The sequence below is a fragment of the Mastigoproctus giganteus genome, chromosome 2, assembly GCF_048544385.1.
Source record: "Mastigoproctus giganteus isolate SK-2022 chromosome 2, ASM4854438v1, whole genome shotgun sequence".
Lineage (NCBI taxonomy): Eukaryota > Metazoa > Arthropoda > Arachnida > Uropygi > Thelyphonidae > Mastigoproctus > Mastigoproctus giganteus.
In genome coordinates, this window is record NC_143576.1 from 162125983 (window position 1) to 162152372 (window position 26390).

Sequence of the window (26390 nt, forward strand, 5' to 3'; positions counted from 1 at the left end):
CTTTCACTCTCAATAGCAGTGATGCATGCGCCCAAGAAAACTCAATTGTATGCGTACAATTGAGAAACAAAATTGTTGCCCTTTGCGAGCTCCTCAAGGATATATAACTAGATTTCAAATTGGGTTTTTAGTTTTTGAGAGTTGAACAACTCGTTAAAGTAACTACTTCATTCAGTTACTTTCATTTGTTGAGCAGTGTGGTTGTGTTTCATTTAGTTAAGTCAGTGGTTTTCAACTGGGGTGCCGCAACAACATTCTTGGGGTGTTGTGTAATTTAGGTTTAAGTTACTTAAAGTTATTATTATTATTATTATTTTTTTGAAATTTATATATTTATTTCATTATAAAAAGGGTACGGTGCAATATCCATTGTACCATATCCTTTATATTGTACTTTATTTTGTGGTGATCTATAATTGATCTTTATTTAGTACCTCTATATAAAGAATAAAATTATTATATAGGTATATATTAAAAGGTCGAAAACCACTGTGTTAGGTATTTCTTTTGGCCTAGGGTGCCGTGAAAAAAATTACTGGGACAGTAGGGGGCGCCGTGAACCGAGAAAGGTTGGGAACCTATGAGTTAAGTTGTGAGGATGCCGAAAGTTACATCAACTAAACATGTTCAAAGATTGCAAGAAAATCACAAATCTAACATTGAAAAGCAAGCACATTCCTTGACTTCATGGAATCAACATTCGATCTTAAACTTGCATCAGATCGTACAAAATCTACTATGTGGGGTCAGTCATGTATCGACTTGGTTTTTTTTTTTTTTTTTGATTTGGTAGTTGTTGGCGCATCGGCTTCTGTGGCCATATTGCACCTCCCAAGGTTTTTGCAGTACTTTGATCCAAGCCCGAGGCGGGAATCGAACCCGCGACCTTTGGGTTGCCGGGCAGGTACTTTACCCACTCGGCTAGCCCGGTCGGCGTATCGACTTGGTCTTCAATTGCAATGTTAATAGCTTGAATTGTTTCAACTATGCATCTTACTTTAGTTACCACAAACCTTTATTGTTGATTATAAATGAAAATACTGAATAAAATAAAACTGATTTTATTAAGCTTAAATTGTATTTTTTATTTCACATGACGTTATTCACGGATCCACCTTTGGCTCCATGGAGCTAACGTCGTTTTTTTTTTTTTTTTTGCTGATGCTGTATAAGCTTGTTTATTTGCATCATATGCTTCAACTAATGCTAACTGCATTGCCACTGAGGCGCCTCTGTAGCCAGGTGGGAAGGAGCACCAGTGCGTAGCACATGCTCCTTGATTAGACCGGGGTTCGAGCCCATCACCACCAAATACGGAGGATGCGGAAAGGTCAGAAAATGACCACCGCATATCCCGGAGCAATATGGCCTTAGTTGCTAATGCTCCTAAAAACCAAATAACAAACAAGCATTGTCACTGAAGATGATTGTTGGGTATTTCTGTATAACCAGCAACAAAGCATCAGAGCATGCATTGGAGTTCAATATCATCACCAAGGCTCAAAAAATTTCCTTTACAGAAGTTCAGGATCAAAATAATGCTGATCATGTTTTTATTGACAAAAAGGGTGTGATTCACAAAGAATTTGTACGAGAGAGAGAGAGAGAGAGTTCTGCGTACAGGTACTTCAAAGACTGTTTAAGCTCATTTCCTGGGTGTGGCCACAATTTTGAGAGAAAGACAGCTGGTTCTTGTTGCACCAGAATGTCTCTTCCCATACCACACTTGTGAAGACATTTCTGATCGAACATGGCATCATACACCCATCTACTCTGCTCTCCCAAACTTCCTCTTCACCAGCAGACTTCTTCCTTGTTCCAAAGGTGAAAACTGCCGTCAAAGGAAAGTGATTTCAGGATTTTGAGGACATAAAGAAAAATGTAAAATTGAACATCTCTTTGGATGCCTTTGCTGACTCTTTTCAGACAAAGAAACTTTTCAAAAAAACTTTTAGTATAGTGTAATAAGTGCATTCAATCAGGTGGTGATTACTTTGAATAAAAATAAAACTGTTTTTGAGGTCCTTCACTTTGTTCTTTTTATTGTATCAGTCCAGGAACTTTATCACCACATCTCATATATATTTGATTTAAACTATGAGGGCTGTTCTGAAAATACATGGACTGAGATCATTTCTCTGAGTCTGAGTCACTTGGTATGGGTCTGCTTTTCGAAATAGCATCCTTCACTTTATATACACCTTTTACAGCAATTCATTAGCTTCTGAAACACGTGCTGCAGCCCATTTTCTAAAAGGTGTTGTAGGATAGTGGATGTAGCAGATTTAACTACATTTTTGTTAAATTTTTTTCCTCTCACCTCTTTTTTGAGGCTCGGGAAAGCCTAGAAATCACATGATGTGAGGTCTGGGCTGTATGGAGAGTGGTCTAGTGGTTGACCGCCAATTTTCACTAAAGCTTGCATTGCTGGTTGTGCGACATGTGCCCTAGTGTTATTTGAAGAAGAAACCATTCTTGATTAAGCAGTTCTGGTCTTTTTTTGCAAATTGCCCCTTTGAGGTGAACTCTCAATGTGTTGGCATATTATTCTCCATTTACAGTTCGTGTCTCAGGAACCCGGTGCTGAAGTATTATTCTGGCGGCATCAAAAAACAAAATCAACATAGATTTTTTTGATGAACCAAAAACTCAATTTTTTGGAGGCGGTGAATCGTGGCATTTCTCTATGCTTGGCGGCTGTTTGGACTCTGGATCAAAATGGCATGTGATTATTTTATTCAAAAAGTCTGACTCTTCTTCCACCTTGCCAATAAAGGCTTGGCAAAAATTAAATGCGGCATTCTTTTTGTTTTGCAGTAAGATTGCACAGTACCCACCTTGTGCAAACACGTGACATGTTAAGGTGTGTCTTTACGGTTTCTTGAAATCTTGCTACACCAACATTCAACTGAACTGCCAAATCACGAATTGATAAACATCTATTTTCTTTCAGTAATATTTCGGCTTCCTTAATGTTTTCATCTTTCATTGAGGTTGATGGATGCCCACTTCTTTGTTCACCTTGTATGCTTTTTTTTTCCATCCTTAAAATGCTTCCACATTTAAATACGGCCGGTCTGCCCAAGACTTCTTCACCATATGCTTCTTGAATCATCTCAAATGTATTCTGACCATTTTTGCCTAACTTTACACAAAATTCAATTGCGATTCTTTGTCTGATAATTAATGAAATATCTTTCTCATCCCCCATCATAAAACACTTCACATAAACTCTTATAACGAACACAATAATGAATATTACATGATATGCTTGCACAAACTAACTAAGAAAAGGTGGGGGAACATTCCTAGACCACAAACTTGTCACTCGTTTCCATAGCAATGAAGCAGTGTTGCGCGTATTTTCAGAACAGCCATCATATATGCAGAGACACAGATTAAATCTTCTATACCTTCTATTATATTATCTGTAAGAAGTGTCCTAATTATTTATAACATGTTTAAATTATGAATATTGATGTCTTTAAATTTACAAAATTTTATTGGTATGTTAATTGTTTTATGTATAGATTCTGGCAACAGGAGTTTGCCATACTGATTCCTATACATTAGATGGTTTGGATCCTGAAGGTAACTTTCCATGTATTTTGGGTCATGAAGGTGCAGGAATTGTAGAGAGTATAGGGCCAGATGTTAATTCAGTACAGCCAGGTAATGAATTTTAAGTTACCATAATGCAGATGAACATAATCTTACAAAACAAAAATAAAATAAATTTTACTTATGGAATGTAAAGGTTATATGTGTATTTCCTGTCCCATTTTTTAAAATTTTTTTTTATTTGCTTAGTGATATAATGGTGCAACCAGACGCATTGGTTCACATAAACTTTACTTGCATTGACATCCGGTTTACTAAAACTGTTGATTAAACAATTGAACATATAGCAAATGCCTCAAGTACTGTGATGAATAACTGAATTAATTAAAAGCAAAGCTTATTGTCAATGACCATCAAATCATTAATAACTTATTATAACAGTTTAAATCATTCTATGTTAAAATATACCTTGAACTCAATACATTCAGAGCCTTAAAAAACCTCGAAGAGATCACCTCACAGGTACCTAGTCTCAAGATGCTGCAATTTGCATAACTGAATCATGTTTTGGTGAGACAGGCTTCATTTATTTGAATTTCTTCGTTTTTTCTTAATTTATTTATAAGGTGAAAGGGAACGAAGCCTGCCTTGATAAGACAGGCTTCATTCCCTTCACTAATTTTGTTGCCCTTCTTTGCATCCTTCCTAAAATGAGGCCTCCAGAACTGTATGCAGTATTCAAGATGCAGCCTACCATTGCCTTATACAATGGGATAATCACTTCCTTGTTCCTGCTAGCAAAGTTCCTGTATATCATAGACAAAACTGCAAAATTAACTCCAGGTTTTTTTTCATTTTCCACTACCCCGAGTGTAATACCACACAGTTAGTATATTACTCCTGGATTACTGCTACCCATATGAAATACCTTGCATTTATTGCATTTACAAGGTTAAACTTCAGTTGCCATTTCTCAGTCAAACAGCCTAATTTGTTTAGATTTTGTTGCATCAGCTTACTTTGATTACCGTCATTAACCACCTTGCCAACTTTTGTATCATCTGCAGACGCATTAAGCCTGATATACCGTCATTAATATCAATAGTAAATATAGAAAACAACAGTGGTTCCAGCATTGAACCTGGAGGACTCCACTAATAACATTACTTCCTGAAGGGCAGTGTCCATTAATAATCACTCTTTCTCCTACTCACCCAGGTAGTAACTTATCCTTAATGCCACAGAAATCTTTTATTTGTACAGAAATCTTTTATGTGCAATACTATCAAAAGCTCTCCTGAAATTCACATATATGATAAGAAAATAATTTTTTTTTTCATCCTCTGTTACTGCATCATAGTATCCAATCATATTGGGCAGATAAGATCGTCTCTTAACAACTCCACTGAGTGCAGTATAATTGCATTTCTGTCTAGATGGTCATTCATTACTTCTTTAACCAGTGATTCCATTATTTTCCCTGTAACAGAAGTTAAGCTAACAGGTCTGTAGTCACTCATGTTACCCTTTGAGTGACACTCATGTCACCTTTTGAGTGACACTAGTAATGACTCCTCAAAGTCTCTCTTATTTAGGAGAAAAAGTCATTTTTATTTACATCATTCCTGTAATGTCAAGAAATTAGTGTTTTGCACACAATCTACAGTGCTTTTAAATACAGCTCCAAGGAATTTGATTTTAAAAATTACAGCATGTAATTACCATTATTTTAAGTAGGAAATATGCCTTACAGTTAATTAATTATTCTGTTTCTGAAGTTCAGCCTAGATTAAAGAAACTGATTTAGTATCCTACCCAAATGTAAGTTTGGGTAGCATATTAAATTGTACTTTCTTATCACTGATAATTAGTGCACTGTTTACTGAAATAAGTCTTCACATCTACTGACAGTACATTATTTGTCTTTTCATGTAATAAATTAGGATCTGAACAAACACAAAAACCTTTTTTCAGTTCAGTAAAGATGATAATAATAGTAGTGTCTGCATAATCACATGCCATCAAAGTTGCAGTAATTGCTGTACCAGCAGCATACTCTGAAGCTCTGGTTTGGTTTTGTTACTGTGTCAGATGATATTAATATCATTGTGGCTTCAGTGGTAGGTATTGAGTGCAGAGGTGTGTTATATATTGAGTCAACTTTGCATTCCCTACAGGAAACCAAGCACAAATTTGAACAAAATTACACTGAAACTATAAGTTGTTGATGTTTCGAACCTTAATGGTACCAAGTCTCTCTACCTTAGGTTGGTCATACTTGAACAACTTTATCATATGATTTCTAATAAAATCATGTGATAATTAGGAATGCATCGGGTTGAACTTTTTTTCATGCAGAAATGGTTCAGTAATGATGTTGTATGGTATGATGCTTTGATTTTAGGTGCACGAATCTCATGACACTGAATGATAAAATTGTCATATGAATGTTAGAAGTTACATGGAAGTAGTGGGGCTTTTACTTCTAGTTATTGTGCAAAATAATTTTGCCTACTATTTACATTGCACATCCTGCTAGGCTGGTATTATATTTGATTACCATTTTGTTTGTTAACAGATAAAAAAAATTTACTTATATGAAAATAATTGATATCCTAATCAAAAAAAGTATATCGTTTTAAGTTTTAAGGTTGAATTTGTAGTTGATTTTGAGATGGCTATTCACAATGCTCTCAGGTCTGTTTGGCACTAAACCAGTATTATTGGATGTCAATTTCATTTTAGGTAAGCTTAGTTCTGAAAAATACAAGAATTAAGTTCAGTTTTTGAATATAAAAATTTGGAATTGATATGTAGGGAAATTGTTTATCTAATTATTTGCCATTTCATTTTTGAATATCAGTGAAGTTGACAGTTGTTTGTGAATGATTTTATACCTGTAATGCCCAATGACAAAACACTGATTCCTTTTGTTGATTACTTGGTTTTCACATATATAGAAGAGAATGCTATATTTTTTTAGAATTATCTAATAATAAGCAAGTTCTAGTATGGAATAGACTAATATGTCAGTGAATCCCATTCTAGGTTTAATTCATATTTTTATAACACTCATTTGTCTATTTGTACATTTAATAATTTTCTTACAGAAACTTACATTAAAATTACAAGTGCCATATGAAATGAAATTGTCCCTGATCAAAGTTTGCAAACAACAAAAGTTGTTAAATGCAAATTATATGAATACTTTAATAAAATCACTAGACATGATGTTCATATCTATAAAAAAAATTCATAAGTAATTTGTTAAGGATGTCTAATTCCATATGAATGTGGTTATTCAGTCCAATGCAGTTGAACATCGCCTGACATTAATCCAAATTGGATCATAGAATGTCTTTAATTCCCATGAGTTCCCCTGGTTTATTGCACTCAGATAAGGCTCGTTGACCACACTGTTAACTCGGTTGTCCAAATTTTAAGCCCTATAGCAATTCCTCCTACAATTCACTTTAGGAATCAATACTTCTCTGGCTGACCCTATCTGGATTATTCCAACCACTTCTCCCTTTTATCCTTTATAAATTTCTCCACAGATTTTTCCTCAATAAGTTAAGTGTTTTATTTTTCAGCATATTATTTGACATAAACAAAATCATATCACAAATATATACATACCTGCTTCACACCCTCTATTTGATTCAGTCTAGTTAATCATAGATTTTTCCAAATACAGGCAACCCCCGTATAACACGGTATTTCTACAACATGGTTTCGCTCTAACACGATTGATAAATTGCGGCAATCCTTGCACAACAGGGTTTCGCTCTAACACAGTTTGAGAATTGTTGGAAATCTCGCATAACACAGTATTTTTGAGCTTTTATGCTGGGAAAATCCTGCTATTATGTTACATGTAATTTTCAACATTTCGATTCCTTTTTGCGAATCCCTGTTGTTGACTCGCTGGTCATTATTGCCTTCATGATATTTTTCTAAAGCACATTTCTGGGAGGTCACTACCATAAAACAATTTTCACTTTCTGGTTTATTGGTCTTTTCTGTTGGTATAATCAATTATAAATGGGTAGTAAACTCGATCTCCATTAGCATTAGTAGAGGCATTTGATGCAAGAAAGCAAGCTTATGCAGCATCAGCCAAAAAAATAAAATAAAATAAAAATAAATAAATAAATAAAAAAATAATAATAAATAAGTAAAAAATAACCACTTCCACTTCACCCCTCTGTTCGTTCGAAATACCTGTCCAGCTGAGCCTTAAACTTATTTAGGCTATCAACTTCCACGACAAGGGATGGAAGTCTGTTCCATCAACCAACCACCCGCTGGCTAAAGGCAAATTTCCTCACGTCTATCCTACATCTGTCTTTTCTCAATTTCAATTTATGCCCTCTCAGGTGATTATTCTGAGCAAGAGGAAGAATCCCATCAGCATTGAGCATGCTCAAGCCATTCAAGGCTTTATACACCTCTATCAGATCACCTCGCCGGTGCCTAGTCTCCAGACACTGTAATTTGCAAAACTTAAGCCTTTCTTCGTAAGAGCACCCCTTTGTTCCATTCACTAATCTTGTTGCCCTTCTCTGTACTCGTTCCAGCATCTCTACATCCTTCTTGAAATGAGGCCTCCAGACCTGTATACAGTACTCTAGGTGTGGTCTGACCATTGCCTTATACAAGGGAATAATCACCTCCTTATCCCTGCTAGAAAAATTCCTATATATCATCGACAATACACCATGAGCTACTCTTGCAGCCCGTCTGCACTGCTCAGAAAACTTCATATCTGCCTGCACAACCACTCCCAGGTCCCTTTCATTCTCTACCACTGTCAGTGTAGTACCACAGAGTTGATACGTTGCTCTGGGGTTGCTGTTTCCCATATGTAGTACTTTACATTTGTCAATGTTAAACTTCATTTGCCACCTCGAAGCCCATCTGCTCAACCTTTCCAGATCCTGTTGCAGTAGCATAGTGTCAGTAGTGTCCTTGACAATCCTGCCAACCTTCGTATCGTCTGCAAACTTGGACATTAAGCTTGATATACCATCATCAATATCATTTATGAATACAGAAAATAATAATGGATCCAATACTGAACCCTGAGGGACTCCACTAATAACATTGCTATATTTATTTGTATTTGCTATAGTACCGATAGCTGGAATTCTGTGGGTTTTCACATTATCATGGTGAAATGTGTTTCCCCCCCCCCCCCTTCCATGAAATATTCACTCATATAAAAAACATAAATAAATTTTCAGAAACTCATTACTCTGTATCTCACTTGTGCATGCCGTGCTCTTTGTTATTTATTGCTTATCATTTTTACTGTTTTAAATTTTACAACAAAAAAAAAAAAAAAAGTCAGTGAACAGAAATATCAATTAGTATGTACAGTACATATTACAGTATGTATTAATTAAGCTATGTATGTAAGCGTAAATTTATTTTTATTTTGCTAACTGGAAAATATTCTTCCAATTTTCATGTATCATTTAAATATTTTTTCTGTTTATACTCCGGCACGACAACCAGGTCAGAGTTTACAATAAATCATCAATACAAATATTTATCATATTTAGTAGTCATGGGGCTTGAACCCCGGTGCACTCAAGGAATGCGTGCTATGCACTCTTTCTCCTGACTGCTCAGTTATGTCAGGCCTAAAGCTGGGGTCCACTGTATTTTGTTGGGAGATCCCTGGGTTAGCTTCTGTGCAATTGAACTTTTGCTTGTTTGAGACCATAAAAAATAATTGTGACTTTGAAGAGTGCAGTTTGTGACTTTTAAAGAGAGCAGAAGGTACATGAAATCTAGATGCTGCTCAAGAGATTGTGCTTAGCAGCAGTGAAGAGGAAGAAAATTAAATGAATGTACATTACTCACATATAAGTATAACAGTTTGTAAGGTAATACGTTTGTTCAGTTATTACTATTTAAGTTATTACTTTTATAAAAATAAAGTTAAAATATTAGGTTATTACTACTGTAAAAATTAAGTTTCCGATAGTTATAAAAAAAATGGCGTATTTTTGTTAGCTTTTGGAATGTAACCCCCTCCCCCCCCCCCCTTTGTACTGGTTCTTAGTCCTGTATAACACGTTTCACATTACACAAGATTTTGTAGGAACCAAATTATTGTGTTATATGAGGGTTACCTGTAATCAAAATTTGATTCCAATGCACCATAGGGCTAAAAAAAAAAAAATCACCACTGTGGGAGGAGGATGTATATGTTTAAATAGTTATCCCACTGGGCATACGTTAACTCTTATACTCTAGTAACGTTATATCAGTTCTTGCCCAGTGGATAACATTATAATTTAGTATTAATATTACATTATATCTTCTTATTTCATTTTATTCTTCTCTGTATCTACCTTTAATCCTAATCTTATCAAAAATGACTTTACATTAACATTTACAAATTTATTAGTTGATATCAAAATGATCCATTAATATCTGAATTTGCCATTCATCCAACATTAACAAAACTTGTGAAAACCTAGAATTAGATAAACTAATTATGATTGCTGCCAGGCCAGCAAATTGGCCAGATGGTGCCCCTTTGCAACCTATAAATTCAGTCACAGACTGATATACTGTCTCTTTTCCTACTGACCTTCACTCACAATGTTTTTTTGAGATTTAAAGTAAATACTGCAGTATTTTATTGGGACTACAGAAATACATATGCATAAGACATTCATTTTGTATGGCTGTCCGTCCATTCAAAGCTTCTGACGAAGTAGCGGAGAGAATCTAATTTTTCCATTTCCTCCCTAATCCTTTTATATTACTTTTCAAATTTTTCTTTTATTGTTTTTTCAACATGGTTCTTTAGCTATAAGATCATACAAATTCAAATTTAGTATTTAACTAGTAAAATTAGGAATTATCATTAATTTAAAAAAAAAAAGAAAAAAAGAAAACGTGAACTGACTACTGTCAGCACCATTAGGCCTTAATGCCTGAAATGCTTTCCATCTGAATTATAAACACACCAGCAAAAATGGATCCAAAAAATAAATAGAATCATATATATATTTCATTATTTTCAAATAATATGCCTTAATTTAATAATAAAAATACTTTTTGTAATAATAATAATAACAACCACCAACAGAACAGACTGCATCATTGTCCTTGTTTTCCCAAAAGTTGCAGGGCTTCTTATCGAGGTGGCACATGAAAATTAGTTAAGATTAAAATTTAAATGATCCCACTCTGATTAGCACAGGTTGGTTTTGGTGTAGCCCACTATAGTGGCATTGAACAAATATTATTATTATTAGTCTGAAATAACTATGTGACAGTTCATGTTTTAAGAACCATAAAATGTCACAGTAAGGATTAATCAGAAGTGCTGTATGATAACAAGTTGCTGTATGATAACAAGTTATTCATGTTCAGTGGGCATTTTATATCAACTAAGGGCCACAGAACACACATATTACTGCTCATTTTAAGCTCTTCAGTATTTTTAATTAATTTTGCCCACTGTGAACTGATGCAAAAAGTGCACATTTTTCTCAAAAGAGATGTTGCCATTTAAAAATGAAAATTGTCACCTTTCATTTTAGCTTCTTTACCCACCAGACAATATGCATTGAGAGAAGAATCTTGATATTACTATTAATATTAGTAGGCAAATGATGCAAGAAAGCCAGCTTATACAGAATCAGCAAAAAAAAAAAAAACAAAAACATCCAACATCAATATCATCTGTCCATCCTTTCTAATAATTTGTCTAATTCTTCCTTAGTGTTTCAAAAAAAAAAGACAGTGAGGTCCAAGGTCCAATTCACATTAAAGTAAATAGCTTTAAATACAAGCAAGCACTTACCTTCATTTTTTCCAAAGTACTGTTTGCAGGCGTTATACGCCGACCGGGCTAGCCGAGTGGGTAAAGTACCTGCCCAGCAACCCAAAGGTCGCGGGTTCGATTCCCGCCTCGGGCTTGGATCAATGTACTGCAAAAACCTTGGGAGGTGCAATATGGCCACAGAAGCCGATGCGCCAACAACTACCAACTCACACACACACGCAGGCGTTATAGTTTGGAAATAAGTTACAATTCATACTACCATCCAAACCAACAAACAGGTACCCATCCATTGTTAATCTGTGAATTTAGATAGACATGTACAACTAATTTCAGATGAAATTCCAAAAAAGACAAGGGGGGGGGGTAATTGTGAAGTCAGATATGTTCGCTGAGCAGCACGGACATACTGCCAGGAAAGAGCTCATTCAATGATAAACAGTAATTTTCCCTGCAGGGATAAAGAGGTGAGTGTCTATTGTATAAGGTGGTTAACTGCAGCTTGGGGATTGCATACAGATCTGGAAGTCTCATTTTAAGAAGAATGTGGATCTGTTAGAATGGGTGTAGAGAAGAGCAACAAGATTGGTTAGGGGAGAAAAAGGTGCGCCCCTCACCAATATTATCAGGAAAGACTTCAGTTTTGAAATTTCGGTGTCTGGAGACTAAGTACCTGTGAGGTTATTTGATTGAGGTATTTAAGGCTTTGAATTGATTGACCGAGCTGAATGCTGATAGCAATCTTTCTCTTGCTCAGACTGCACACATTTTGGAACATAAATTCAAATTGAGGAAGGATGGTAGTAAGATAGATGTACGGAAGTTTGCTTTCAGCCAGCAGGTAGTTGATTGATTGAATAAACTTCTCTATCTGTTGCTTTGGAAATAGTTAGTTTGAATAAATTCGAGATGGAACTGGACAAATTACACTACCCAACATGATTTTTACCTCCAGCAAATCAATGGTTGTTTCTGGTCAAGTTTTATGTATAGAATTTAAAATCAATCATAAAAATTTCCTATCACGTCTCAGTTTTAAGATATAGATAAATAACTGGCTTCTGTACAAAGATATCATTATTGTTTGAAATACAATTTTTAAACTTATTAACTTTTGGTTGATTTTGTTTATTGGGCTAAAAGTTAAGCAAGTACATCATTACTGTTCTTATAGTATATTTTGATTTCGATGCACTTTTCCAGACAGGTCAGTATTTTTATTAATTTTATTACACTATTCAATATATAGTGTATGATAATATTTAAAAATAACCAAATGCACAAGGCATAATACGTTAAGAGTTTAATATTTATATAATGTTGGTGTAGATATACCATAGATAACTCTTAAGAAACTACAATGGTAGTGTGGGAGACACACTACCACACTACCACAGATGTGGGAGACATCATTTGTTCTGTATCTCATATTGTGCTCTTCCTTCACAACGAGTTGCCATGATATTGCACTACCTCGAGTAAGTAATGCTTCACTGATAGAGAAGACTGTTGTTACTTGTTCTCAGAGAGTACCACCACCACCCAGACGACACAGTTTCAAAGCTATATCTTCACAACTGGGTTGTCATGTCTGCAATACCAGGGTACCTGCCCAACCACTGATGATAGGCCAATAGCTTTAAAACGATGCCATCTGGGTGGTGGTACTCACTGAGAATAAGTAACAATAGTCTTCTCTATCAGTGAAGCATTACTTATTCGAGGTAGTGCAATACCATGGAAACTCATTGTGAAGGAAGAGCACAATATGAGATACAGAGCAAATGATGCCTCCCACACTACCATCGTAGTTTCTTAAGAGTTATCCATGGTGTATCTACACCAACATTATATAGATATTAAACACTTACTCTTAAAATATTATACCTTGTGCATTTAGTTATTTTTAAATATTATCATATACACCTTTTGGCATCTCTCATATTGTGTGATTACCTTCACAACTGGGTTATCATGTCTGCAATACCAGTGTACATGCCCACTCACCAATAATAGGCCAATAGCTTTGAAATGGTGCTGTCTGGGTGGTGGTACTCACTGAGAATAAGTTTGTTTGTTTGTTATTTGGTTTTTAGGAGCATTAGTAACTAAGGCTATATTGCTCCGGGAAATGCGGTGGTCATTCCCTGAACTTTCCACATCCTCCGTATTTGGTGGTGACGGGCTCGAACCCCTGTCTAATCAAGAAGCATGTGCTACGCACTGCTGCTCCTTCCTACCTGGCTATGGAGGCACCACCTCTGAGAATAAGTAACAATAGTCTTCTCTATTGTTACTTATAAGAAAGGCACCTGGGGCGGATGGGATTTATCCAGTTATATTAAAGGAGGTGGCAAAGCAACTAAGCAAACCCTTAGCCATAATTATGAGAGCATCCTTGGACTCAGGGGAGGTCCCCACAGACTGATGATGTGCAAATGTATCCCCAATTCACAAAGGGGGATCGAAGGGTGACACGAGTAAATGCAGACCAATTAGTTTAACTTCTGTTCCAGGTAAAATAATGGAGTCACTGGTTAAAGATGCATTGAGGGATCATCTAGACAAGACTGCAGCAATAATTCAGACACAGCATAGGTTTGTTAAGGGAAAGTCTTGTCTGACAAATTTGATTGGTTATTATGATGTGGTTACAAAGGAACTGGATGTAAAAAATAATTTTGATATCATGTACTTGGATTTCAGGAAAGCTTTTGACACTGTTGCGCATGGAAGACTACTGTACAAATTGGAGCAGAATGGTATTAAGGGTAAATTGCTACAATGGATAAAAGGATGGTTGAGTGGGAGAAGATGGAGGGTGGTAATCAATGGGTGCTGCTCTTCGTGGACTAATGCTATTAGTGGAGTCCCACAGGGTTCGGTGTTAGGTCCTCTGTTTTGTATATTTATCAATGATATTGATGAAGGTATATCTGGCTTAGTGTCGAAGTTTGCAGATGATACAAAGGTTGGCAGGGTTGTTAATGACAGTAATGGCAGTGTGCTACTGCAACGGGATCTAGAAAATTTGGGAAGATGGGCTAAGAAGTGGCAACTGAAGTTTAACCTTGACAAATGCAAAGTACTGCGTATGGGTAGAAGTAACCCCAAAGAAACGTACCAACTGTGTGGTATTACACTTTAGGTGGTAGAAAATGAAAAAGACCTGGGAGTAATTGTGCAATCAGATATGAAGTTTTCTGAGCAGTGAAGACAGGCTGCTAGGGCAATTCATGGGGTTTTGTCAATGATATATAGGAATTTTGCTAGCAGGGAAAAGGAGGTGATTGTCCCTCTGTATAAGGCAATGGTCAGAACACACCTTGAGTACTGCGTACAGGTCTGGAGGTCTCATTTTAGGAAGGATGCAGATTTGCTTGAGCGTGTACAGAGAAGGGCAACAAGATTGGTGAGGGGAATGAAGGGATCCTCTTACCAAGAGAGGCTTAAGTTCTGCAAATTGCAATGGCTGGAGACTAGGCACCTGTGCGGTGATCTGATTGAGGTATATAAGGCCTTGAATGAGTTGAGCACGCTGAATTCTGATGGGTAATTCTTCCACTTGTTCAGATTACGAACCTAAGGGAACATAAATTCAAATTAAGGAAAGACAGATGTAGAATAGATGTGCGGAAATTTGCCTTTAGCCAGCGGGTGGTTAATTGCTGGAACAAACTTCGTCTGTCGTTGTGAAAGTTGATAGGTAAAATAAATTTAAGTAGGAACTGGACAAACATTTAGAGGGAATGATTGTGTGAAATTTTTTTTTTTTGGCTGATGCTACATAAGCTTATACACTTGCTTTCTTGCGTCACATGCCACTACTACTATTAGTGAAGCGTTACTAATTCGAGGTGTGCAATATCATGACAACCCGTGAAGGAACAGCATAATATGAGATAGAGAGCAAATGATGCCTCCCACACTACCATTGTAGTTTCTTAAGAGTTATCTATGGCGTATCTACACCGACATTATATAGTTTATGATAAACAACACTACAAGGATTCACCCTATATTCAAATTTACCAATTGCTTTTACTGTTTTCAGATTAATTCATTTTTAAAATGGAGAATACAAAGCACAGAACTTGCATCAATTACCCAGACAACTTCTGCTATGTTTGTGGACACTTAACCCCAAAAACTCAGAGGAAGAAAATATATAATGTCACAAAAGTTGCATATTCATTGTACTTCAGCTGCAAGATCGGTGACCAAGAAAAAAATTGGGCCCCACATATCTGTTGTATTACTTGTACAGCGAACTTAAGGCGGTGGTTATATGGCAAGCTGGAGCATTACCTTTTGCCATCCCTATGGTGTAGCATGAGCCCAAGAATCATTTCGATGACTGCTATTACTGCATGACAAAAATAAAAGGTATTTCCAAAAAGAGCAAGCACTGCATCAAATATCCAAATATCCCATCAGCAATTAGGCCAGTGCCACATGGTAAAGAATTGCCAGTACCTGTGCCACCAAAATCTTGGGGTATTGGAAGTAGTGATGAAGGTACAGAAGAAATCGTTTTACCAGATGTTGCAGAACCATGTACTTCACATGGTTTGGACTACGAGCCAGAAAAAGAAAAGGCCCCACACTACATTGAAGTTGTTGTTGTTATTTGGTTTTTAGGAGCATTAGCAACTAAGGCCATATTGCTCCAAGGATATGCGGTGGTCATTCCCTGACCTTTCCGCATCCTCCTTCCCACTCCTTCCCACCTGGCTACGGAGGCACCCTACATTGAACAAGAAGAATTAAGTGACTTGATCAGAGACTTAGGCTTACCCAAAGAGAAGGCTGAATTACTCGGATCCATACTACAACAGTGGAACTTACTCAGCAAAGGTACAAACATTGCAATATACCGTAAGCAAAATGAAGAGTTTTCAAGATATTTTGCAATGGAAAACAACGTGTGTGTCTGCAAAGACGTCGTTGGTCTTATGCACGAACTGAACATTGATCCCAGTACCTCTGAATGGCGTTTGTTCATTGATGCATCAAAGCTAAGTTTGAAAGCAGTATTGCTTTATAATGGAAATACTTTACCACCAATTCCTTTTGGTCATACTGTTGGCCTGAAAGAAACTTACGATAATATGTCCCACATTCATGCTACTATGTGTTACAATGACTATGGTTGGAATATTTGTGGTGATATCAAAGTGATTGGACTGCTTGTTGGGTTGCAAGGTGGTTTCACTAAATACTGTTGTTTCCTGTGTTTGTGGGATAGTCGTGCAACAGCCAAACACTACGTTGTACAACACTGGGAAAAGAGAGATGAATATATTCCTGGCAAAAGCAATGTAAAGTATGTTCCATTGATTGATTGATCATTCAATCACTCAATTACAATCAGTTACAATCTTGATGTGTAAAGATGGAAGAAAAACCACAAAAGGTTTTTCTTCCATCTTTACACATCAAGATTGATTAAGAATTTCACTAGGGCACTGGATAAAGAAAGCAGAGGATTCGCATATTTACTGAAAATGTTTCCAAATTTATCTCATGCAAAGCTGAAGGAGGAATTTTCATAGGTCCTCAAATAAGAAAGCTCCTAAAAGATGAAGAATTTCAAAGAAACCTGATTGATGTTGAACTGGCTGCATGGAGATCTTTCAAGGCTGTGGTACACTGATTCCTCAGAAAGAGAAAAGAAGAGAACTAAGAGCAACTGGTGACAAACTTGCTGAAATGTAACTAGGACATTGGGTGTTGAATGTCATTGAAAATGCATTTCCTTCATTCCCATCTGGATTTCTTTTCTAAAAACTTAGTATATGTCAGTGATGAACAAGGAGACCGTTTCCACCAGGACGTATCTGCAATGGAAAAACGATACCAAGGTCGCTGGGACTCTGCCATGATGGAAGATTACTGTTGGTTCCTTAAACAGGAAAGCAATCTGGCATTGAGTGGGAAACATGTCTAAGTAACATATATTGTGTGTAATAATTACAACAATGTATGGTGATATTGTATAAAAACAAGGGGTATTTAAAAAAATGCGTACATCTTTTGATGTAGATGTGACAGAAATAAAAGATTGATATTTTCATAATTGGGACATTAATTTTGTTCAGAATAACCAACTTTTGTTCCAGAGGTATGACGAAAAAAGAATTGTCGGGTAGTGTTATTAGAGGGGTTGGATAAAGTGAAGTGGGAATTTTTTTTTTTTTGCTAATTCTATTGAATCTCACTTCCTTGCATTTCTCTTAGTTGCCGATACTAATAGTGATAAGTTTGGCTAATTTGTTATTGTATTACTTATTTCAAATGCAAACAGTAGTTCAGAGTGACAACAAGAACTGTTATTTTCAATTTTTTTTGGATGTATATACTACTGTATTTTCCCTGTATTTTAGGATAGAAAAGAAAAGTCAGTTTGCAATATGTTGTGTGTTCCAGCTATGCAATAAAACAAACATATTTGCAACATTAAGTTCCAAGAACACACTTTTTGGGGGGGGGGAAGTGGCAACACCAATATTAGTGTTATTCGGCAGATTATTTTTGTTTTATTTATCTTTTATTTTTTTATCTCTTATTTATCTATCTTTTATTTATTTTATTATTATTTATTTTTTGTTTATTTTTGTAAATAGCATTAATTAATATTTGCCTTTCTAAATGTGTTAATGCTGTAGATTTCTGCAGAGCTTTTATTTTTTATTAATTGAGGATATATTGAAACTAATGACTTTAAATATAGTTGATTGCCTATCATAATGACATTTTCAGTTGTCCCCTGCTATAGCACAAGTTCATTCAGTACATGTTAACTATAGTTCTGTATTTTTTGATATCCCCTGCCCCCCACAGTGTTATGCTTTATTCCCTCAGAATATTCACTCCAAATGCCTTGGGAGGAGTTACCCATTAGCAGGAGTTTGGGTGACTAAGAAGCCCTGTGAGAAAAAGGAAAACTTTTTAATGCTTGTCAGGCTGATTTTTCTAGTTAACTGTGCTTCACAGTGTATACCTTCAAAAGCATGCTCTTTGATTTTATTATTAAAAATTGTTTTTGTTTATTTTATTGTATTTTTTATTATATTATATTTTTATTATATTATAATTGCTTTTATTAGTATTATTTCAGCAAATACATTTTACTTATAATGTTTTATAACTACATTAGACTATCAAGCATGACACTTGTTACAAGTGTTGAACAGTTGTAATAGCTAGGTGGAAAGATTGCATATCTATTTTTCTGTTTGGTTTTAAATTTTTGGTTGATTGTCTACAAATAAATAAAATATTTAATGAATTTTTAGAAACAATAACAAAAAGCAATAAATATATGTATATTTTATAATTAAAGAACATCTTTGATATTTCTTCTATTTTAGTAATTGCAGGTCTCTAAATAGTGAGGTTATTACATATCTCATTTATACATAAATCCACTATTAGGCCTGATGTCACTAGCAGTTCTCTAGAATGAATAAGAAAAATGTGTAAATGGAACCTAAATTATGTTAATAGGACAGATTGTTTCTACAGGGATGGGATACACTTAAATAGAAAGGGTGCAAGAATATTTGCTGATGCCATCGATGCATTGTTAGGTGGGTTGGAAAACTTGGGGAGGATTCACAGACTAATAGATTAACAGTAGCCGCAGGCATCAGTGAAAGTGATTCTTGCACTGCTTCTATTGGAATGAGCAGCAGCCTGGAGAGTAAGGTGCTGGGAATTATCGTGGAACAAGTACATACATGGACTGTGTTAGGATAACTAAGAGTAAGAACAGGTGCATGTATACCAATGCTAGGAATTTAGTAAATAAATTTGATGAATTTGAGTTGCGGGTCAAGACATCAAAGGCAGATATTGTTGTGATATCAGAGATGTGGTGTTGCACAGATATAAGGAATGCAGAATTGAATTTGGGGAGTAAATCTGTAAATCCTTTCTGTAAATCCCACATCAAGACTGATGTGGGATTTACAGAAAGGATACACAGGGTAGGAAAAGAGATTAGACTGTTAATTAAGAAAGACATAAAATCTAAGGAAATGCATCCAGCTGACATGGGTGGACAGTGCAATGTTGAGTCAGTTTGTTGTGACAAAAGCAGTGGGAAAGCAAAATTTGAATAGGAGTGTGTTATAGGCCTAATGACTCTGAGTACAACAAACAATTGTACAGAGAAATAGAATTTGCCAGTAATCAGATTGTCTTATATTGGGGGATTTTAACTTCCCAGATATTGACTGTAACTTGTAGATTGGTTACTCACACACTAGCAAGGCTTTTGTGGATTTATTGGATGATTGTTTTCTACAGCGGGAGGCAACCATAGGGAGTAATACTCTTGATCTGATTATCAGCAGAGATTCTTCATTCATTCATTAAGAATCTGCAGATAAAGGAACCACTAGGTGGCAGTGATCACAGTGGACTGATGTGGGATTTACTTAAAGATGTAACTACCATCAGGGGTGAAGGGAAGGTTTTTACTTTCGTAAAGGTGATACATTGATTTCTGACAATTTTTAAATCCTACACAATATGATCAACTGATGATGTTATCAACAGCAAATTCTAAATGTGAAGCATCCAAGGAAGTAATCTTGGAAACAACTAGGCTTTTTGTCCCAACTAAGAAATCATATTCAAGGTTTAGGCTTAAATGGATGATAAATGAACTAATGAGACTCATGGCAGAGAAGAAAATGCATGGGATGCATATAAATTATCAGGAGACACAGAAGACTATAGTAGATATAAGCTAGTCTGTAATCAAGTTACAAAGGAGATTAAGCAAGCGTAAGCAGATTATGAGAAATCTTTGGCAAAGGATGCAAAGAAAAACAGCAAAGACTTCTTTACTTATATACCCTTGAAGGAAGAGGATGAATTAGATTGGCCCAGCCCACTTGATATCAACAGTTCGATTGTTGATAAACCTGCTGAAGGTAGCTGACAGACTGAATGAGTATTTTGCATCTACGTTCACACATGAAGTCTGTAGGAAAGTAGAGGAAGATTATCAAACTCTAGCAAGGAGCTAAATGATTTTGTAATAACTGAGAGCAAAGTGGAGGAGAAATTGTTGAAATTGAACATAAGAAAGGCACCTGGGGTGGTTGGGATATATACAGTTATATTAAAGGAGGCAGCAAAGGAAGTAAGCAAGCAAACACTTAGCCATAATAATGAGAGCTTCCTTGGACTCAGGGGAGGTCTCCATGGACTGTGCGATGCCCCTTTGTGAATGTGTCCCCAATTCACAAAGGGGTATCAAAGGGTGAATTTTGCCTTTAGACAGCAGATGGTTGATTGTTGGAACAAAATTTCCATCTATCGTAGTGGAGGTCAAAAACTTAAATAAGTTCAAGGCAGAACTAGACAAGCATTTGGAGTGAATGGATGGGTGAAATGGGACTGGTTTTTTTTTTTGGCTGATGCTATATAAGCTTGCTTTCTTGCATCGTATACCTCTGCTAATGCACATTCCCAAATGCTATATCTGTAGATTAAATCTGCATCTCATATTACAGTGCCTAAAAACTCTTGAACTACATTTTGAAAATGTCTTTAAATAAAAATACTATTAGTATATAGTATATTTTTCTTGTAAATTATACTTTCATACATTTTACCTGTTTTTAGGTGATCATGTTATACCTCTTTATATTCCTCAATGCAACGAGTGTAAATTCTGCAAAAGTTCCAAAACTAACTTGTGCAGCAAAATTAGGTAGGATATTTAAAAATTCAGATCTCTCTAATATTATATGTGAAGAGTTGCATGTTCTCACATTTGAATACTAGAAAAGTTTTCTAAAATAATAAAATTTTTTAGTTTTATTTATGTATATTCTCAATGATTTCTGTGCAGTAACAGTAAATTTGGTTTAAATACTGTTCACTCCTATTAAATATTACTGTTTTAATGTTCTCTCTTGATCCCAGTTCATAAAGGTCATTGATGAATCACATCCTCTAGATGAAAACTTTAGATTTAAGAATATGATTCTTAAATATGATTAAGAATATGATTCTTAAATCTCTTCTGATGGGCATCAGAGAGTTTAAGGTGTAGGGTAGATGCCCTCAAAGGAATTAAAATGGGGGCTTATCAAGCTCTCAGCTGCCTAACTCAACGCCAGAGCTCCTCTTGTGCATCAGGGAACACAGCAGCAATCTTCGGGGCAGAATGCCCTAGTCCCACAGGAGCTAGTTATTGTCGGTGACTCGATTGTCAGGGAAATGGAGAAATATATTGTGCAAAAAGGATGGTTGGAATAGGATCAGGGTATGTCTACCAGGGGCAAAAGTTGATAATGTTGTAATGCAGATATTATCTTTTAAGGGCACAAAAGGTGATATTGTTGTATACATTGGCACTAATGACATTAAGTTAAGGAGATTTGCAGACTTACTTAACAAGTACATCAATGTTGAAAAAAAGTCACGAGTTAAGGTTGAATTAGAAAGTGTCTGCAATTCTGCCCAGACACAGTAGGAAGGAGTATATGATGAGAGCCTTGTCAATCAGTTCAGCCCTGGAGAGATTGTGCAAAGCACATGAGGTAGAAAATTTTCTCAGTGTGGTCTGTGCTAGTTAACAGGAGAGACTGTTTCTACAGGGATGGGATACACTTAAATAGAAAGGGTGCAAGAATATTTGCTGATGATATTGAGGTAGTGTTAGGTGGGTTGGAAAATCGCCACCTTGGGGGGGGGAGGATACACAGACTAATTGATTAACAGTAGCTGCTGGCAGAAGTGAAAGTAATTCTTGCAATGCTTCTATTGGAATGAACAGCAGCCTGGAAAAGAAGGTGCTGGGGGCTTCAATGACTGCTAAGAGTCGTCATGAAACAAGTAAATACATGGGTTGTGTTAGGGTAACCAAGAGTAAGAACAGCAGCATGTATACTTGCATGTACACCAATGCTAGGAGTTTAGTAAATAAATTTGATGAATTTGAGGTGCTGGTCAAAACATCAAAGGCAGATATTGTGCGGATATCAGAGACATGGTATCACACAGATATAAAGAATGCGGAATTGGAATCTGGTGAGTACAATGTGTACAGAAAGAATACACAGGATAGGAAGGGAGGAGGTGTTATGCTATTAGTTAAGAAACATAAAAACTAATAAAGTGCATCCAGTTGACCTTGGTGGACAGTGCAATGTTCAGTCAGTTTGGTGTGACAAGCATTGGGAAAGCAAATTTGAGAGTAGAAAGTGTATTATAGGCCTAATGACTCTGATGAGTGCAGTGAACAACTGTACGCAGAAATAGAGTGGACCAGTAAATCAGATTACTTTATGGGGGATTTCAATCTGGGAAGTTAAAATTTTCGAATTAAAAGACAATATGATTTCTCTGTACAGTTGTTTGTTGTGCTCATCGTAGTCATTAGACCTCTAACACACACGTACTCTCATTTTTGCTTTCCCAATCCTTATGTCACAACAAACTGTTTTTCCCTCTTTTTGTCTCTCTAACATCTCCTGTAGAAAATAGTCATATCAAAAATCCAGAAAAGTTCTGCTGGTGTGTGAGTGACCAACCAACAAGTTCTAATCAATATAGGTGCCTCCATAGCCAGGTGGGCTACGGAGGCACATATATTGATTCTATATACAAGCTTCTTGATTAGACTGGGGTTCGAGCCCATGACCACCAAATATGGAGAATGCTGAAAGATCAGGGAATGACCACCGCATATCCCTAGAGCAATATGGCCTTAGTTGCCAATGCTCCTAAAAATCAAATAACAAACATAACCAATCAGTATATGGAAAGTTAAAATCTCCCATTATAAGACATTTTGATTTACTCAGCTCTTTCCTTATGCATTTGTTCATTGTACTCAACAGAAACACTAGGTCTCTAATGCACTCCTATGCTAATTTTTGCTTTCTCAGTCCTTATGTCACACCAAACTGACTCAACATTGCACTGTCCACTCATGCCAACTGGATGCACTTTCTTAGTTTTATGAGTTTCTTAACTAACAGCATAACTCCTCTTCCCACCCTATCTTGTGTATCCTTTCTGTACACATTGTACTTCCCAATTCCAATTCTGTATTCCTTATAATCTGTGTGACACCAAGACTTTGATATCCCAATAATATCTGCCTTTGATGTTCTGTCCAGCACTTCAAATTCATTAAATTTATTTGCTATACTCCTAGCATTGGTGTACATGCAAATATACATGCACCTGTTGTTACTCTTAGTTACCATAACACATCCCATGTATTTACTTATTCAATGATGTGACTCCCAGTATTGAAATCCCCAGCACCTTGCTTTCCAGTCTGCTACTCATTCCATTAGAAGCAGTGCAAGAATCACTTTCACCTATGCCTGCTGCTGCTTGGAGAGGATTCCATCCCCTCCAAGTAGCAGCAGGGCTGAGAGGTGGCAACTGAAATTTAACATTGACAAATGCAAAGTACTACATATGTGTAGCAGTAACCTCAGAGAAATATACCAATTATGTGGTGTTACACTCAGGGTAGTGGAGAATGAAAGAGACCTGGAGGTAATCGTGCAGTCAGTTATGTAGGTTTCTGAGCAGTGCAGACAGGCTGCCAGAGTAGGTCATGGGGGCTTGTCAATGATATACAAGAATTTTGCGAGCAGGGATAAGGAGGTGATTATCCCCTTGTATAAGGCAATAGTCGGGTCACACTTTGAGTACTGCTTACAGGTCTGGAAGCCTCATTTTAAGAAGGATGTAGAGTGAGTTGCTAGAACTCACTCTACATCCTTCTTAAAATGAGATGGGCAACAAGACTGGTGAAGGGAACAAAGATGTGCTCTTATGAAGAAAGGCTTAAGTTCTGCAAATTGCAGCTTCTGGGGACTAGGCACCTGCAAGGTGATCTGATTGAGTTGTGTAAGGTCTTGAATGAATTGAGCAGGCTCAATGGTGATGACGTTCTTCCTCTTGCTCAGATTACAAACCTGAGGGGGAAATAGATTGAAACTGAGGAAAGACAGTTGTAGAATGGATGTGCGGAAGTTTGCCTTTAGCCAGCAGGTAATTGATTGCTGGAACAAACTTTCATCTGTTGTTGTGGAAGTTGATAGCTAAATAAATTCAGAACTAGACAAACATTTGGAATAAATGGATCAGTGAAATGAGAAGGGGGGTTTTTTTTTTTTTTTTTTTGGCTGATGCTGTACAAGCTTGCTTTCTTGCAACATGTGCCTCTACTAATGCTAAATAAGCATTAATAGGAGCTGAGGGATCCTTTTTGCAAGATATAAGACAGGACTGAGTTATAGAAGGAATGAAATTAATAAGTTGTTTTTGCCCCACTGGAGATTAGCATTTAAGGAAAGTTGTTTCAAATTCTTGAATATTTACTGCAAAATCATCATGTGCTTTCATCAGCCAAACTATTGATAAGATTTCCTGTCAGTGGAAGAAGGTCATTAATGTACAAGAAGAGGAGGAACACCACCTTGTGGAACACCATTAGTTGAGAAATTAGAAGACTGAGAGCCATTTACCATTATCTGCAGTGAGTGGACAGAGAGAGAGAGAGAGATGGTTGGAAACCCATAAGATGGAAGCTTATTGAGAAGACCTTTATGCTGAACATGATCAAAAGCCTTTGAAATGTCAAGCGAAACTACTTGAGTTTCACCACTCTTTTCCATTAAATTTGTTGACAGATGGGTAACGTAAGCCAGTATATTACCCATGGATCAACACTGATGGAATCTGTATTGGCAATCATTGATTGAATAGAAGGTTTCAAGATGCTTAGGAGTTGGCAATTAACGGATTGCTCCATCATTTTGAAAAGAGGAGAGGTAAGTGCGATGGGATGTTAATTGAAGGGAGGGATTTGTCATCTTTTTTACACACTCGTTGTGTACGAACAAATTTCAAAGCAGAAGGAGAAACACTGGTGGAATAAGAAAGCATACAAATGCAACATAGAACAGGGACACAGGTTTTGAGAACGTGTAGAAATACCATCAGGACCTAGTACTTTCTTGGCATCAAGACTATTCAAAATTCTTCTGACATCTTTTTGATGCAAGACCCCTGGAGGCATTAAGTGGATTGTACTGGGAATAGTTGGAGGTGGTTTTTCATTATTGTGAATACAAGAGTTAGAAGAAAAGTAGGATGCTAGTAATTTCAGCTGTATCTTTAGCTGAGGAGGCAACAGAACCATTAGGTTTTAACAGAGGTTGGAGTGTAGATGGGCAAAAGTTACGGCTAATAGCTTTGGCAATAGAATGCTCGCCTACCCTTTGGACAAGAAGCAGGTTTTCTACTCTTAGCCTGTTTAAAATCTGGTTGAACTGATTAATGATTGCTTTACAATTGTTGCCAGCTTTAGTGTAGGCAGAAAATGAGCTGGAGATTTGGATGCAAGCCAGTTGGGATTTGCAACACCTTTATCTTAAACAGTCTTTAACATATTTATTGGGAAAAAAAAGGTTTAGATAAAGTATTTAAGATGGAGTATGGAATAAAGTATTACATCTTAATAAGAATATTTTCATTGGCATGATCTGAGAAAACATTGACATTAGAAAATTTAAAAAAGTAATCCAACCATTTCACAAATTTGTAGTGCAAAACAAAATATAAGACCCAAAATGGCTGCAGGAGAAAGGCTCCATTGGAGAAGAGACCATCACCAATTTTGATCTGAGGCGTGGTCCTAGAGAATTACCAGTAGATTTGCATCAGTGAATTGTCTAGCGGCCAGATTGTAAACATTTAGAGCTGTATATTCTTGAAATGCAAGATCAATAATTTAATATCAATAAAATTTAGTATCACTATAGTGAATATGTAAAATTGGCTTTATTTATAATAATATTGCCCTTAGGAAAACAAGAGCAAAATCCTATCATATCCTATTAGGGAATAGGTACTTTTCTACACCTTTGAGGATGTTGATTGATCTCGACACTGAATTAGAATAGATGAAGACATCGTATTGTAAAGATGTGGTGAAACATATTCTCACATTGTTACTCAGTTACAG

The 26390-nt window shown here is 36.3% G+C and overlaps 1 protein-coding gene across 1 annotated transcript in view; it reads left to right on the plus strand.

The window, feature by feature from the left end:
* LOC150089713 (alcohol dehydrogenase class-3-like) overlaps positions 1-26390 on the plus strand; it is a 130484-nt gene that overhangs the window by 21995 nt on the left and 82099 nt on the right. Inside the window, exons 3-4 of the mRNA XM_090368752.1 lie at positions 3531-3672; positions 21014-21101. Coding sequence (XP_090224878.1) covers positions 3531-3672; positions 21014-21101 — 230 coding nt within the window. The remainder of the gene's footprint in view (positions 1-3530; positions 3673-21013; positions 21102-26390) is intronic.